Source organism: Oreochromis aureus, linkage group 9 (genome assembly GCF_013358895.1).
Source record: "Oreochromis aureus strain Israel breed Guangdong linkage group 9, ZZ_aureus, whole genome shotgun sequence".
In the NCBI taxonomy this organism is placed as follows: Eukaryota; Metazoa; Chordata; class Actinopteri; order Cichliformes; family Cichlidae; genus Oreochromis; species Oreochromis aureus.
In genome coordinates, this window is record NC_052950.1 from 34,558,776 (window position 1) to 34,576,210 (window position 17,435).

Here is a 17,435-nt window from a genome sequence, read left to right on the forward strand (position 1 = left end):
TTTCATGGTTCATGCTTTAAAGGGGAGATGTTCTTTGGGCACCTTTAAGCAGAGAACCACGTGATTATGAACTCAGGATATCAGAAAGCTTAGAAGCAATGATGAAAACGTTGTATTACAGGTAATCACTCCACCTGAGAGTGCCACAGGAAAGCTTCTTTCCATGAATCCAGATTTTGTGGCATTATACTGTTTAAAAGCTCCTTTGTAAATTCTGTCTCTGCCATTCGATGTCAGTGACAAACACACAACATTTAGAAAAATATGAAGAAGTAATCAAATTGTTTTCCTTTCTGCAAATGTGTCCTCTTCAAACACCCAGATAAATTCTGCATTTCCTTGTGGACAGTGTGAGTTTCACAGCAGGTGAACGTAGACCGATTAAGCTCAGCAGCAGCTTCTTCCAGAATCTCATTAAAAATCTCAGTTTTCTTGTAGCTTAACATAACTTTAATTAGCTTTCATCCTCCTGGTTGTTAAAACCAGGAGTAATCCACAGCACTGCGAGGAGGCTGGCAGCTCTCCTTTGGGGGCCCCCGCAGGTCCGCCTGGTGGGATGGGAGAGCCTGTAGCACCCAGAGGACGCCCGAGGGTCCTCTAATAGGATTACAGGTGAGTCGGATGGGTTTCCAAAGAGGGAATTAGGCTGTGTTAAAGTCAGAGGCGGGAGCCGCAGGGCAGAGGCCGAAACGCCACCTCTATGTTCTCCTCCATGATGATGTCGAAGCGGCACATCAAAGGCCTGAAGGAGAAAAAAATGTATCTGTTAATACAAACTGTGGCCTTTGAAGTGGACTTATTCTGCTTTTCCTTCATCTCCTTTTCCAGTGGAATATCTAACATGGCCACAGTGTCAGATAATGAGGTCGACGTATTTACAGGTACAGCTTTTTATGCACTTGTCTCAAAAAGAGGGGATGTCCCTAATATGGTTATTTCAGTTTCAAGATGTAAATTTTAAAAACTTGAATATGTTGTGCTATTATAAAAAAAATATTTAAAATATTACAAATATGTACATACCAGGTTGACACAATGACTATGAGAAAGTCTAACACATGTTTATAAGGGGGAGCCAATCAGAAGAAAGTTGTCTTAAAATGGGGAGGGACTAAGAAAGAGTCTAATATAAAGGAGGATTATTTTGAACTGTGACTCATGCAAAGCTACTCTAGCAGAGCCCAGTGATGTTTAATTTAAAGATGTGTTCGTTTGTGAAAGAGAAAACAGGAAATTAATGTCTATTGAAACAAATTTTTTAAATGTGCAAATATCATGTTTTATTTCAACCTTTTCAATGGTGACTTATTTTTTTAAAATAAGAAATGCTTAATTCAGTCTGTTAAATACGACCAAATAAACTCACAGTTATGGTTACATAAACACAGATACAGGTATTTATTAATAATTCCTGCACATTAGTGCTTTAATATTCACATAATTTATACTTTGAATAACTTTTTTGGTTGCCAGGTTGTAGAAAATCCCCCAACAGTGTGATAGTGTCTGCAACTTTAATTCACTGAGACAAGGTGGGAATAAAGTGGGCAAAAGCAGCAAACTCTGGATAAACGAAGTGAAGCATGTAGGTTTTAATTATATTATCATTAAGACTGATAAAAAAAAAAAGCACCTAAAGCCTACGTATAATTAGAGGCGTGGGCTTTGGAGAACAACAAGTTAGTTTTGTTTCCTTTCAGGATGTCACAGGTCAGACTGAGAGAGAGAGACACGTCCACGTAGATTTTGAGACAGTTTATCTTCTAAGACTGGTTCCTCTTCAGAAACATTAAAACTAGATCCACCGACCTCTCAGGAAGCTCCAGTGGCGTGAAGCGGATTCGCAGCAGCCGGATTTTGTAGCGAGGGCCGATGACGTTGCCGGTGTTGATTCGCAGGGAGATCTTCTGGATGTGCTGCAGGTCCTCATCGAACTGGGCCAGCAGCCGCGTGGAGGTGTACTGCTCAAACCGGAGCAGCTTACTGTGCACAGAGACGAGGAGACCACAAGTTTTAACCCATTAATATGAAGTCTGGGTGTATTTATGTTGGAAAACAAGAAACACAAAAAACTGAAACACACCTTTTATCTCCTTTGCTAAGCTTATTTATTTATGTATATATTGCATTTTTTCATTCTAATTCTGAGTTCAAGTGATATAAAAAACATCTTTAAAAGTCTCAAATTTACATTCAGTCATTAAAGTTTTCATTGACTCAGAATTTAAATCTAAAGTCAACCATTCTTCCTGGTTTTCATAAATCCAGTCTGTGTGAAACAGCAGAAAGACTCACTGGTCTATTCGGGCCTCTGTGACGTTCCTGCCGCTGTGCAGCCGGATGTAGACGACCCCCCAACGCAGGTACTGGTTCCATGTCACCATGTCCACTCTGTACATCAGCTCTGACACACACGGGACACACACAGTGTTAAAATCCAACAAAACACTCAATCATCACTCCTTTTTGTTAAAAGGTCCTAAAATATTTTCTTTAAAAAAGTCCGAGCACATAGTGTAGGTGGGGTCCCACAGTGGGATCAGCATCCACAGAGTAAAATCCTTCTTTAACTCTCTGATGTCCAAGTCCTAACCTCTAATCTTTAACCCTGTGCTTCCATAAATATTGTGATATATAGTGATTTATTTTGGCTTTCTGAAATTGTTCTTTCAAGTTCTGACAGTCAGAGTACAAAATCATAATAATCACTCTTGTTGACGCAAATTTAAACTCTTAATAAAATAATTATATTATAATTTAATGTAAAATCCTGTTTTTATTGCTGAAATTAAATTGTTTGGGACATTTACTGAACCAGCACATGCTACAGTATTGTGCTTTTAATCTGGCTATAGGTGGTTGCTAGGCAACATGATACATCATGCATAATGAACGTTTTGTCAATATAAGGTGCATGTTAGTTTTGTCACAATAAAATTATAAAATGCTTTTCTAAGATTACAGGTGCATTAACACTATGATTGGGCCAGTTTAGCCTGCTGATTGGTGGTTGATTGGTGGTTGCTAGGGAACACAATGATGTAATAATATCTGACGAACCTTCAGGGCCTAAGTTTGGTTGATCAAGTTCTGCTTGTGTGGCAAACAGACAGGAAGTGCTTTTATTTATTTGAAATTTAAAGGACCAAAACAGTCTACTGTGACCCGTACAAAAGAAAAAAATGTGTGGCAAGATCATTTTAAACCCTGTTTTTGGGACAAATTAGTCACATTTTAGGAGTTCCCTGGCGTGAGGTTATCCCTTTCTTTTCATTTAGTTAGCAGCTTCAAAATAACCACCAGGGTTAAGTCTGTGCTGCAGCTGTGACTCACTATAGAAGGACGTCGCTCTCAGTGTTAGGGGCATTGAACGCATCCTAAAGCACCATTCCATTCTTTTCAAAGTCTGCTTCACCTGAGACGGGAATTTTTTCGAGGTTCGTGTGTCATACTTACTCTTGTAGGGCAGCGCGCCGGTGGTGCTGAAGAAGACTTTGGTCTGTCCGAGCTGCTGCAGAGTCTCCCTCCATGGGCTGACGTCATAACCTGCAGGTGAAGCCGTACAGGTGTTAAGATCAGGTGCCTGATACATGTCCAGCATTTTAATGAAACTACCTGAGAAACATGAACACTTTCTGTGAGTTACTGGCCGCTAAGTAGCAGGTTATCACTGACAACTAGCTCATTAGCGCCCCCTGATGCACCCCAGAACACATGCAGCTAGTTTCTGTGAACGAGCTTCTTTAAATCTGCATTGTTTAAAGCTTCAATAGGTGGTGTCACAATGGCTGCTCCATCTTTTATATACAGTCTATTACTCTGCAGCCGAGATCTAATTCTGTTTTCTCTGAAGCATCACTTAAATTTAGATTCCTTGAAACGCGTGCAGAATCGCCTGTGGAGCACATTTAAACTCAAATGAACTTCCCTGATTGAGACGATGGAAAACCTGCTCGCTTAAGCCAAGTTCTGGATTAACGGGATTAATTGCAGAGTATTTATCTGCAGTGGAAGAACAGCTTGTGTAAACATTATGTAGCAGGAGATTGATTATTTTCTTAATCGTTTCCCTCTCAAGGTCATTCAGTGTCAGCACCCACCGAGTACGGGGCAGGAGGCCGGTTTAAAGGTCTCGCACTGCAGACAGCGGGCGTCCAGGAAGTCGCTGTAGGACGAGCAGGGGTAACCGGTGAGGGTGCAGGTTCGGTTCAGAGCGCACAGGAACAGGAAGACGGAGCGCTGATGGTCACACACAAAGTAAGATTTACCTGGAGGACAGAGATCACACTGCGCTCAGCACATGTGTGTTATTTAATGTGTGTGCGTCTCCCTAGTTTGTGTGTGAGCTCACCTGAAAAGATGGTTTTGGGACACCCCGGCTGGTCGGCGCCTCCGTTGGCGTAGAAGTCAATATGACCATGAGCTCCTCTCAGTCCAAAGGCTGCGCACAGAGAGCACAACGTGTAACACCAGGACTCTTACATGAGGTCACAAAGGTTTATTGCTTTTTAATAATCTCACAGGCGTTCCCTCACAGAGCTCAATCAGCCCCTAAAACAGAAATTTAAGGCTGAGAGAGACGTTTCTCATCAGGTCGCACATACTGTAAATATACATATCTATATATGAAACTGTAACGCTGTTGATATCACAGTGAGAGAGGAGAGTCTGACTGTGTTCTCTAAATCTGACTCCAGAGTTTAGATCAAAGGGTTCAGGTAACCTTTTTCATTTTAATTTATTTTGTTTTAAATTGTAAGTTTATTTATACATTTAAAAATCATGATAACCTTTGTAGTAATAAAATAACAATATTAATCATTAATCATTTTCATTTATTAATAATTATACTTGTATAGTGATTTAAATAAAAAAAATCCTAATGTCAACTTTTTTTATGATATATTTTTGTATGGCTACAAATTGTGAATTAAAAATATTTATAATAATATTTATCTTTTTAATAAAAAGGTAAGATGTGTTAAATAATAACTAGAATTAATTAAAATTATATTAACATTTTTAGTCAGTTATATAACTATATTTATATAACTGGCTACTAATTTCAGAAAAAAATAATGCTCATAAACAGAACGATCTCTATTTCTAATGCCAACTTTTTTTATTAATAGAAATGTGGAATATTTCCAAATAACAATAATAATTCATAATAATATTCATGCTTTTAGTTTAAGGAAAAACATTTTAATACAAATAAGTAAAATATATATATATATATGAATATGAATAATTTATGATCAGTAAATATATGTATTCATCTATATATAAAAGGATATATACAAGAAGGAAAAAGATTTGAATGATTTACCAGATAATGATGCAAAAACATTTTTAAGGAACTGGGACTGATTAATAGAAGATCCTGTAAGAGCAGCTGTGACCTCAGAGGCAACACTAGTGTTTGTAAGATTTAGTTTTTGTTCCTCACACCATGAGAACTAAAAGCTATTTATTTTCCAGTAAATAGTTGGCCTGCTTTCTTTGTGTGTAAATGATAAAAAAAGGGTTAATATTAAAATGATATTAAATCACTATTTAAAATATTATTAATTCAGAAGCTCTGCATTAGATGCTTACAGTTCATGTCAGTGTGAAGGACGTCCACAAACATGGCGTCCGAGGGGTCCAGCCTCTCCTCCGGCGTGGCCCTGGTGAACATCGGTCCAGCAGGGTCCAGACCTGGAGAAGAGGAAGGAAAGAAAGAAGGAAGGAAAGAAGCAAGGAAGCATGTGAGTGCTTTTGTAGTTTTCCACCTGCTCACTCCACAGCGCTGCTTTTATTAAACTTAAAGGTTAAGAACATCTGACATAAATACATGATAATGAAGTACATTTACTCACATACTGGACCGCTCTGAGGTTCTTTATTTTACCTGTGATACGGCCAATCTTCCCCTTCAGGTTTGCTCCCACAAAACCAGCCAGGTGAGCTCCCAGACTGACACCGATCAGGTGAACTGAGCTCAGAGAGGCTCCTTCAGCCTGTGGGCACAAAACAAAAGCTCACCGTTACAGGCGAGGTATAACTCTGTCATAAAGGCTTTTTAAATATACAGGATGACAAAGGGCATGAAAGAACTGCTGATTTTCACACAACCATGTCATCTAATCTCTTTACTTTTTCTTTACTAAAATTTTATGTACCCACAAAGTGGCAAAAGCACCAAAATTTAGATCCATTCTTAAGTACTTGAAGGACCTGTAACCAGGGAAATATTTAATACTTGTAATTTAAAAACATCTGTACACCGGCTGAACTGCTAATTCTAGACTTTGAGCCCGACTTTTTGGGTAGGGAAATGGATTTGGTGCCATTTAGAGCATTTTAATGTATGTTTCTGATAAATAACCTGGCGGTCAGAATCATTGTATGAACAATCTGTCCAAAGTTTGCAAAGTTTTATTTATTCTGTTCTGTGTCTTTGCTTTGCATTGGTACACTTTGCCAACTGAGACTACTAGAAACAGTAACTTGAACCATGGCCACTACTGGCTCCAATAATCCAGGATGGTGAGAACCATGAAACTAAAGTGGACGTTCAAATCTCAAACCTATGAGTGATGCTGCAACTGGGTGATATACTGCTTCCATCCTGCAGTCTGTTGGTTCAACAATAGACTGCAGGATGATTACAGGAAGGGAAAATAAACATTTGGACTAAAGGTCTGTCTCACCTCCATCATCATGATGAAGCCCGTCAGGTTGAGAGCGGCCTCTCTGGTGTAAGTCACAGCAGTGAAGTAGTTGAGGTTGGCCGCCCCTTTGTTCCAGTCCACCACGATGATGTTCATGTCCTCCTGCTCAGCTAGCAGGTGGACTATGTGGTTGATCCAGATAGGGGGCGCGCCGGTGGGCCGGTAGCCATGGATGACAAAAGCGGTGGGACGGGAGAGGCTGAAGAGCGGCTGTGAGGACAGGTGGTGGTGGTTCAATTCGCGGCCACAGTCGAGGTTGGAGCGAGTGTAGAGCAGGAGTCGCACATACAGGCTGGTTCCCACGAAGCAGTGGGTCAGGTCGAGGTCAGTGAAGTTATCACAAGATTCGCCTGTTTCACTTTCCTGCTGGCCTGGAGTCACAACACGGAAGATCAGGAAGTTGTAATATAAACTCAACTTTTACAGATGAATTTAGGTTTTTATGTAGAATTAAAATGAAAAACAGGCCCAAAGTTTCTACAGGCTACAAAGGGAATATTTGTTTCATCCATTTCAGTTTAGCAGATTTTTATATCATTTTAAAGCTAAGGTACTAAATAATTTCAAGGTAAAGAGTCAATGATACTAATGAGCCCCAACAATCGGTCTGACCTCTGTAGACCGCAGCTCTACAGGAATACCTCTTCTTTATTTATGATGACAATATTAAAGGCTATTATTTTTTTAGCAAAATAACAGCTTCAAGCAGACAGCCAGTATCATCATGGATGATTCATAAACTGAATCATGGATCCAGGCTGACATTAGAGGCACAATCCACAGACGGACAGTAACAGGTTCAAAAACTGTGAAACTGCAGCAGTTTGAAAGGCATTTCATTTTTTAGCTTCTTCACATTACTTTGGATTGTGTTAACTGAAAAATAAACACTATTAATGACTCATTTTATGTCAAACTTTTATCTAATAATTGGTTTTGAATTCAGATAATAGCCTATCTACTGACAGGTTTGCTAGTTAGAGTTAATTAATTAATTAAAAGTAAGATTTAGTTAGTTAGCTTAAGCTAGCTAGTGAGGGGTCTGACAAAATGCTTTTGCCATTATGTAATCTGTAACTTCCACATAGTATGCTGATCAGTGTGATTTTCAATGATTAAACTGTAGTAGAGACGAGCAAACATATTGGCAGATCTGAGAAGAAAGAACCTTTGTTATGAAAATGATTTTAATCTTTTATACATGATTGCATTTGAGCTTATTAAAGAGCTGTGGCTCCTGGTCAAGTGAGGGTCAGAAACTCTTGGCAGGCGTTAATGATCAGCCAATACACGGTGAGGAGGACAGGAGCTCTGAAAGGAATTGCAACACACCTGCTTACATGACAAACGCCTGGAGTTATTTTTATCTTTTATTACTTATATTCTTTAGAGCTAAGATTTAAGTTTGTATCATTTATCACTTATATCCTTTGAAGTAAGTTTTAAGTTTCATTTATGTTCAGTTTAAGCAAGTTTCCTTCATGGTTTGAGTATCATCATTTGAGTGTGACATTTAGTCTAGAAGTCACACATAGTTCAGCTGTGTATGAGCACAGGCCTTATGTCTGGCTAGGACGAGAGGTGTGAGGTGAGCCGGGGTGCAGGAGAGGTCATGACACATACATAGCATACACAGCAGGCACCCACACACTCACACACACACGTACACACCATAGTAGATTCATTTTAGTAGGTAAGAAGTTAAGATGTGTTTTTGCTGCAATTGCAAACTGTGCCGGCATATTGTCAGATGGTTACAGGAAGTGCACCTGATGTTCTGGGAGATAAGAATGCGCTCATGGTGCGACACCGGGATGGAGATGAGACGTAATGTTCTTAAAACTATGTTAAAAGTTAACGGGACATTTTGTGGTTTAGGTTGACGTAAGCTGTATTGTGTCTGTTTTGCAAAAGGGGGGGCTTTGTTGTCTTACCCATATAAAACCTTTGTCTAATTATTGTAAGTTCAGTTCGATCGCTGACTTTGCCCAGCGTCGGACTCCGCACGTGTAATCAATAAATCTTTGCTCTGATCACATCTTCTGGACCAGAGTTGTTATTTGCTTGTGAGCCCTCCGTACTCCTTTTCTCCAATTTTTGAACCTTAACACTAGCTTAAGCCAAAATACTGTCATCAGCAGTGTTGTTTCATTTCACACACTCGTCCCTCTACAAATAATCCATAAAATAAAAAACATTTCAAACTGCTTGCTAAAACCAATGATTAATGTTCTGTTGCAGTCTACGTCTTAAATTAACATTAGCTACATGTTAAAGCTAGCTAGTTAGCTTTGTAGATATATAAATGAGCTGATTTATGCAGCCAGTGACAAAATATAGGATTTGTTAGTGCCTTTTTTGAATTAATAAAGTGTAGACAGTCTCTGTAGTAGTTCTTTTGCAGTTTGCAGAAACATTAGCCTAATATTAGCCTAACACAGTTGCTATTTCTATTTTAGTAACTAACTTTTGCTGGATCGCTACCTTCTGGGACTGTATTCTCTTATTGAACTTGTTCCATCTCTGAGGAGAGGTGAAAGGTATTTTTGTTTTCCATAATAATTTGTGAAAACTTTATCTGTCATAAATCACAGATAACTGAGCAAACAAACTTTTTGAGCTCCTTATTTGCTAAATTTGGTCTGAATATGAAGTAGAAACATTTTCTTCTGCAGATATGATATAACGTTGAGTTTAAAGTAGGCCTCTTATGTTTTTCCTTATTTAATTTATACAAATAATCCCCACTCTAAATATGCTGCTTCACACAGAGGGGGCAGCCTTAGGCACAGAAGCCCCACCCATCTGATGTTTGAACCTTCTGATTAAAAAGGGCTTCCAATCAGACGGGAGGTTACTTAAAGAGGGACGGAATAAATTCCTTGTTTCAGACACACACAGGATGAATTGAGGGGCTACACTCAGGCCCAGTATGAGATAAATAAGGATTATTTTGATCAGAAATTTGCAATACTATTCTAGATATATTTGTATATTTGATATTTTTTTAATTGGGACTGTTCATATGTATATAGTGCCGCAGAACTGTGCACCTTACCACCCCTCTTTTTTCCCACATCTGCGCTGGGTAGCACACCGTACATGTGCATAGTGACAATAAAAGGTATTCTATTCTATTCTATTCTATTCTATTCTATTCTATTCTAGTAGAGCTAAAAATTTGCATAATGTCCACTTTAAACTCACACCTGATGGCAAGTGTTCTCTTGTTTACCCTAGCTTGTGTATTGCTAATTTCTTGACATATTTTCTGTCACTGGACTGACGCAATGACTGATGTTTATCACCTGCAAATATAAAAAGCATTTATTGACCCAAGCAGGCAGCTCAATGTGACACAAAGAAACTAAACAAGAGTTCAAAAGATAGCAGCAGAAATGATAACTACCCTATAAAATAAAACAACAGAGGGTAAATTTGGCTGTTGTTGGCCACCTTTTTAAAACCTGGATGTGAGAAAATGTTCCCATGACCAGGTCAAAGGTCATTAGATTAGTTTACAGTTCAGTGTTCACTGTAAACGCTCGGATCAGGTCTGTTTTTCCGATAGCGACGCTGGGTGTTAGTTTAGTCTCTTTAGCTCTGTGCTGATTAATCTCACAGCTGAGATAGCAGGGAGTCTCGTTAGCTTGTTTAAAGTGTCTGTAGCCTGCATGTTGTCAACTATCCAGACTGTGAAGCACTTAGTGTGACTGGGTTATTATAACCATGCTTATTATTGAAAGGGTTGTTGTTTGTGAGCCCTTTCCTCTAAGACACTCAATCGTGATTATCACCATCCTAATACAGAGGCTTAACCCAGGAGAGCATTTTTAATTAAATTAGGAGAAATAAGTGAATACTTGTGAGTCAATCTGGGCTGCACCTTTATAGGTATTTTTGTAATCTCAGGGGTCTCCACAATGTGCACACACAGGATATTTTTTGATGTGGGAGTTTGTGGGGCTTGACTCATGTTTTGGATGCAGCCTCTGGTGGACATTAGAAGCATTGCAGTTTTTGGTAACAGTTCCCCAATTTACAACAGCAATAATCATGTTTACAGCCTTGTAGAAAAACAAGTTTCAGTTCCTTCCATCATAAGAGCTGCACATGGGGTGAATCTTATTATAATACACCCATCTGGATACTGGAATTAGGGGCACCTGGATTGACAGGTGTCTTGACGCAGGAAGCTTTAGCTGTTAACTGTTTGCTAAGCCTCACCTTTGCTGACTTGAGTCACTAAACTGGACCTCTGCACAGTGTTTGTGCTGCAAAAAACCTGCACAAAGTCATCTCAGACTCTGCAGGCCTCAGTTAGCGTGTTAAATGTTCCAAATGATCCAGTCGAGATTATTTGAAAGAGCTGCCAGGAGAAAGGCTCTTCTCTCTAATAAGTGACAATGCAGCTTAGGTTTGCAAAACTGGAGATGTTTGACAATAATGCACAGCACCACATTTGGAGAAAACCAATCAGCACAAGAGCCTCATACCAGCTGTCAGCACGTAGGTGGAGAGCTGATGATTTGGGAACCAGCCAGTCAACCATGAACTCCTCTGTATAACAAAGTATTCTAGTCAAATGTAAGGATCTGTCTGACAGTTAAAGCTTGGCTGAAACTGGGTCATGCAACAGGGCAATGATCGCCAGCACAGCAGCACATCTAGAACAGAGTGGCTGAAAAAGGAAAGAATAAAAGTGCTGCAAAGTCCAGACCTCAGCCTGACTAAGGTCTGGACTTCATCACCCATCACCCAACTGTGATGGGTCCTAAAGAGAGCTGTGCATAGATGGATGTCCACAAACCTCAATCAACTGAAAGAACATCGTAAAGACTCCACAACCATGTGAGAGACTAATGAAGCCAAACAGAAACATTCATATAGATTTATTACAGCTAGCTCTGCGGACTGTGTACAGTCCAGATCAGTGTGTGTGTGTTATGGGTGGAGGTTTGACTCCCTCTGTGAGCAGCTCACACCTGAGCGCAACACTGCCCTCAATTGGATCAGACTGCTATAAAAAAGCACTCATCCAATCAGCACCCACCCCACCTGGAACACAACAGGTGATTACAGCTGGCACACACACACACACACACACACACACACACACACACACACACACACACACACATTAGTAAACTATATAAATGAGTGGCTAACAGGCTGCTTATTTACTTTAACACTACCAGACAGAAACTTTCCATTTTAAACTCCTCACTGGAGCAGAGTCGGTGATGACTTTAAATATTCCTCACACTTCAGAAAGCTCTTTCTCTCTCCACAAACACTCAGAATGTCTGTTTCTGTTTATTTAGAGAAACAGACACAATTATTTTTAACTTTATCTTGAAGATAAAGCTGAGCATAAATCAGGATTTAAACTTTCGCTCTGTTGAAAAACTGGACTTACCTTTGCAGAGCACAAGGAGCCCCAGCAGAGCCAGGAGCTTGCGGGACAGCATCCTTCCCACGACCACAGTGACGCAGAGACAACGATCAAGCCGAGGAGACTCGCTGCGAGGAAGGTAGGAGATCTAAATGCAGTGTGAGGACAACTGAAAGGAGGAGGGAGTGCTGACAGAGAATAGATGAGGGAGGGAGGAGGGAGGAAAGGAGGTGGTGTCTTTACTTGGATCAGTTTCTAGAAGAGTGGAGAGAGGAAAAAACCAATGATAGTAAGAACATTAAACAAATGAGATAAAGGAAAGGAGCATGAGCTGATGGAATGAGGAAAGAAAGGACAGAGGAAGGAGGATTTGATTTGTGGTGAAAGGAAACTAAAGTCATATAATGTGATTTTAAAAAGGTGAAAGCTTCAGAGCTTCAGGGCAGACGATCACTTCATAATTCAGGAATAAAATTTTACAAAAACTGACACCTCCTTTAATGTTTAGCAGAATGAGCTAAAATGTCCCCATTTTTTATATTTTTTTCAGTTAATAGAGAATCTCACTTTGCAAGGGTGAAAAACATGGAAATCAATGATTCCAGAGGTGAAACAGCTGTTTTACCAAGATCATTTTCATTATATGTAAATGATTATTTGCATATATTTATATCTGCTGCACTAAACCAAACAATTGATGCTCCTGACTGAAACTCTGGGGTTAAGAAGTTATTGTGGAGATGAAAAGAAGTCAAGACGTTTTTCTTCCTCTCGAAGAAAGTTGATTCTGTTCATCTGGACGTAGCATTTTCTGCGGGAGCAACGTTTCGTCACTCATCCAAGTGACTTCTTCAGTCTCAGCTGACTGCAGGTTTCTCCAACATTATAAACAGTACATTTGCACAATGACTGAAAACAGCCCACTGAAACGTTTCTCCCACTGAACGCTACATCCAGATAGACAGAATCAACTTTTTGGGATTTACTTGCCGGGATGATGAGTGCATCAATGCACTTCCTGTTAACTTTGTTGTACAGAAACTGGCTGCCACTCAGACAAGAGCACAGCAGGGGGCGCTTGTGAGATAGTCCCAAATGAATGGGAGTGTGTTATGGCCCCTCATGTTGGCGGATCTCCTCTCAGAATCGAGTGAATGGACCTAAATTGCCAACATCACGATAAAGACATGCTTCTGGGTGTCCACGGCGCTGGCGTGCAGTTTTACAAGAAAAATCACTAAACAATGACAAGAGTTTACAGAATAAAAGCTCATAGGATCTTCATTCATTATGATCTCAAACACTCCCCCTATGAAACAGGAAGTTGTTCGCCATAATTATGCAGGTCACGTCTGTCCATGTGACCACTCAGACAGGCTTTGCTTGTGTGAAATGTTCCTCTTCTTCAGCCTAAACATCATTACATCCTTTTACTGCACAAACAGCAAAGCGATCCTGAGGGAATCATAAAGTCTCAAGGACACAGTGTTTATGTTTTTCTCTTCCTTTGGAACTAAAGAGATGAACTGATGAAAGGAATAAACTAGAAGCCCTCCACAGTAAGGATGTGAGCTTCGTTCTTCCAAAAGCAGCCCTCGGATCTCTTTCTATGTGACCCTAAGCAAATCCTTTCTTTCATTTTCATTTTCATGACTCTCTGTAAGAAAGGGTAGAAGTGTTTGTGTGATGATCTACTGTAAAAAAAAAAAGAAAGAAAGAAAGAAAGAAAAAAAGTAAAAATAAAAACACCCAGCAGGCGGGGTTTAACCTCTCAGTGTGGTTTTTATGTTGTGTCTGCAGATTTGAAGTTTTAAAGACAAATTTTGCAGCTCGTGCAAATGTTTGAGCCTGTTGTGTTGCAAATTACCCTGCCAGCGAGGTGACCCACTGATTAGTGAGGGATGATTATGGGTAAAGTCAGAGACACCCACCCAGTGATGGGTAATAATAGCTCCGCAGACTCTGACCACAGTGCACCCAGCCCATTCTACCCTGTACTCACTGTACTCAACATAAACACATGTAATTTACCATCTACAGAGAGCCGAGGCCCAGCAGCAGCAGGGGGCTCTGGAAAGGCAGAAGCAGAGTGAACGCTAAAATCATGCAATTAGTGGTGGAAACAGGAGCCTGCTTTACTGTTTAAATGCATGCAGTATGCATGTATGAGTATGCATAGAGAGTTTATAAGTTTGCAGTGAGTGCATCAGGTCTCAATTTTCATTAATTAAACTGTTTCTAATCTAAGCAAGGGTTACATTCAGAATTTTACTGTCACCACGAGATTTCAGTCATGAAAGAAAAATCTTCTACAGATTTGCAAATTTGAGCAACATGTTTAGTAAAAAAAAATCCATTTTTTTGGCAGTCATGTCAAACATCTTGCAGGTAAAAATAATAAGAATAACAAAACCAAGAAAAGAAACTCAGAAATCCAATTTGTAACCACTGCACTCGAATTTCGAAAGTAAGTTCAGAGAGTTTCTAATCTTTCTTTGTCTCTTGCAGTTATTGTTCGAACACTGAAACCATTTCAGTTACCTACGCAAAGTTACTGATGGTCAAAACAAAGGCGGGGGGGGGGGTTCAATCTCAACCGCAGATGGGCACAATTTAGCCCGCAGACCACCTCAAGCAGACCACCGATGTTCTAAAAGTAGAAATGAAAAACCTACAAAAATCAGTTATTCTGTACATGCTTTGTGCCCGCAGTCTGCACTGCTGGTCTCTGTCCTGCAGTCTCGGTGAGCTGCATGGTTCTCCACCTGCTGCAGCATCTGGTTTGACTGAAGCGAGTCTGCTGAGCAGAACAAAGACTTCCATCCTCAGCTGCAGTCAGTCTGTCAAACTGTGATGTTTAAACAGCAAACTGGTCTGCAGTGGGTGAATTTTCAGAATAAGAGATTTGGGATCGTCCAATAGTAAATCCTAAAATGTACCTGTGCGGCCTGCAAAGTACATTTTATGTGGGAAAAGCTGCATATATACAATAAAGAGTGTGTGTTGTTTCTATTTAGTTTGTGTCTAAGTCAGTCCGGCCCACACTGAGCTAAACCCTGATGATGTCACTACTCTGTAGCTTCTTGACTGTGACATCAACACTTGTTCTGTCATGAAAATGTACAAAAACCAACTTGTGTGCTACTTCATTAAGTTGTTTAAAGTGTGTTCCTTTCACTTCAAGAAGCCATTGTTTGAGTTTTTAAAAGTCTCCACCGCTTTAACAACCTTCCAACATGGAACCCATCCATCCAACCATTCACGCTCACATTCCCTCCTACAGCTAATTTATAATCTCCAGCTGACCTCACGTGCATGTCTATGGACTGCAGGAGGACGCCAAGAGTACTTAGAGAGAGCATGCAAACACGGAAAGATCCTGGAATCAAACCCAGAACCTTCTTGCTGTAAGGCAGCGATGCGACCACTTTGCTTTCATGCAGCTGCATCAGATAGAAAAATAAAAATGATTCTCAGTTTTATTTATCTTACAGTCTCTGCAGGTTTAAACATTGTCTTCACTGCTTTGACGATTAAATCCTGCAAGCTTTTCATATAAATCTTAGCAGAGCCTGTGTGTGTGTGTGTGTGTCTGTGTGTGTGTGTGTGTGTGTGTGTGTGTGTGTGTGTGTGTGTGTGTGTGTGTGTGTGTGTGTGTGTGTGTGTCTGTGTGTGTGTGTGTGTGTGTGTGTGTGTGTGTGTGTGTGTTTTATTTCCATGCATTCACTGTGGGTCTTTTAGGGGGTCTCTGCAGACCAGACTGAGCCCTGATTGGCTGGTGAGCACCCAGGTAAAAAGGTCCCTGTGGGGTCACGATGTTCTGATGAGTTAAACAGCTTATCTCATCGGTCACCTGACTTGACAAGACAAAGAGGCTGAAGAGGATCCTGTCAGAGTGATTATAAAATCAGCGATGAGCGGGCAGGCTTCAGGATTTCTTCACTAGTAAACGGCTTAACGCAGCCTCAGGGGTCAGTTATCACACAGAGAAGATATTTCTGTGAAGTCTCAGATTCATCTGTAATTCAGTCTAATGTCTGTTTGTGTTCAGATACTTTGGAGATTATTTTAAGTTTGCATGAGCACCAGGTGAGGCTCTTTGGTCTATTTCTCAAACCATATGACTATTAACATGTGTGGTAAGTATGCACTGCCCACTAATGTTAGCTGGTATTTTTTTTTACTATATTTAGTAAATAATTTTTCTCATTTTTCATTTTAATTGATTGAATTTGAGCTATATTACTTCCTAAAGCTGCATTTTGGAATTTATTATTATTTAATTTTTTCTGTTGATTTGAGCTCCTTTCTTCATCAGGAGTCAGGAAGCCTAAGAAAGACTTAGGCGAGGAAGACGAGGTCTTAAAATCTGTTTTGGATTTTGTGAATGTCCTGTAGACGCAGTAGAAAAATAATGACAGCCACTTTATATATTTGTTCCTTTAATATAACAGACATTTATTTATATTCCTGTAAAGCTGTTTTGTGACCCCCCCAACAGACCTAAGTCTTTGCAACCTCCAGAAACCTCTCACCAACTGCTCAGGGATTACCCAGTTTCCCCCAGCATCTGCTGGTTGCCAACTGGTCTCTAGGCCTGTGTGACTGAGGCTTTGAAACATGCCTTTAACTCTGCTTGCACAGACAAAGAAAATACAATATCACAAAATATTAAATGACTAAGGTCATTTAAAAGGTTTTAAAATTTAAATTCTAATAATTATTACTTAATATAATCAATTAAAAATATAAATTTTTTAATTAAAACAAATCTTATTTTCTAGATTTTAAAGTCCTTTAAAGTTTCAATTTTTAATGTCCCCTGCAGGTAAGTACTAATTAAACCTCTATAAAATGTGCAGTGTTACTCTGTATAAAAGATCGTATAATGGAATTTGTGAAGTAAATTCAAAGTACCCCAGGTTTATACTTAGGTAGCATGTTCAGAATAATAACACTGGCTTTACAATCTGAAGGTACGGTCAGCCTACTCGAAGGAGCTGGATGTTCTATTATTGGAATCTTCAGCTAATCTGTGTCTTCTGCTCAGATTATCACATCGTAACCGCTGAACTGGGGCATATTCATGTCTCTGTTAGAGTATTATGTAATGGTAATGGGATGTGTCATCATGGATCCGTTCTCTGGCACCGTGAGCTGCAGTGCGGGAGATTCCCTCGCCAAATCTGAGCCAAAAGATTTGCGCTTCAGCCAGGCGGTGTCATAACATCTTGACGGCTTGAACTGCAGCAATGAAGTGAGGAAGAACCTGAACCTGTTTTTAAAACCAAAGATCAGCTTCATTAAAACCAACTTGCATAATA

The 17,435-nt window shown here is 39.8% G+C and overlaps 1 protein-coding gene across 1 annotated transcript; it reads right to left on the minus strand.

Moving 5' to 3' along the window:
- Nucleotides 1-555: 555 nt before the first annotated feature.
- lipib (lipase, member Ib) lies at nt 556-12,187 on the minus strand. The gene is made up of 10 exons (XM_039616990.1): nt 12,136-12,187; nt 6,696-7,087; nt 5,894-6,002; nt 5,599-5,700; nt 4,352-4,441; nt 4,101-4,268; nt 3,457-3,546; nt 2,296-2,404; nt 1,810-1,983; nt 556-742 (listed from the first exon to the last, which is right to left on the minus strand). Exons 1-10 carry the CDS (start codon nt 12,185-12,187, stop codon nt 658-660), a joined length of 1,371 nt encoding a protein of 456 aa, XP_039472924.1. The 3' UTR covers nt 556-657.
- Nucleotides 12,188-17,435: the final 5,248 nt, after the last annotated feature.

What these genes read in the sequence shown, in the direction of transcription:
- lipib (XM_039616990.1), bottom strand. Translation starts at nt 12,187, where the DNA reads ATGCTGTCCCGCAAGCTCCTGGCTCTGCTGGGGCTCCTTGTGCTCTGC. An exon ending in GAAGATTGGCCGTATCACAG is followed by an intron (nt 5,701 to 5,893) that starts GTAAAATAAAGA and finishes CCTCTTCTCCAG; the next exon opens with GTCTGGACCCTGCTGGACCG. An exon ending in GGCCTCCTGCCCCGTACTCG is followed by an intron (nt 3,547 to 4,100) that starts GTGGGTGCTGAC and finishes CTTCACCTGCAG; the next exon opens with GTTATGACGTCAGCCCATGG.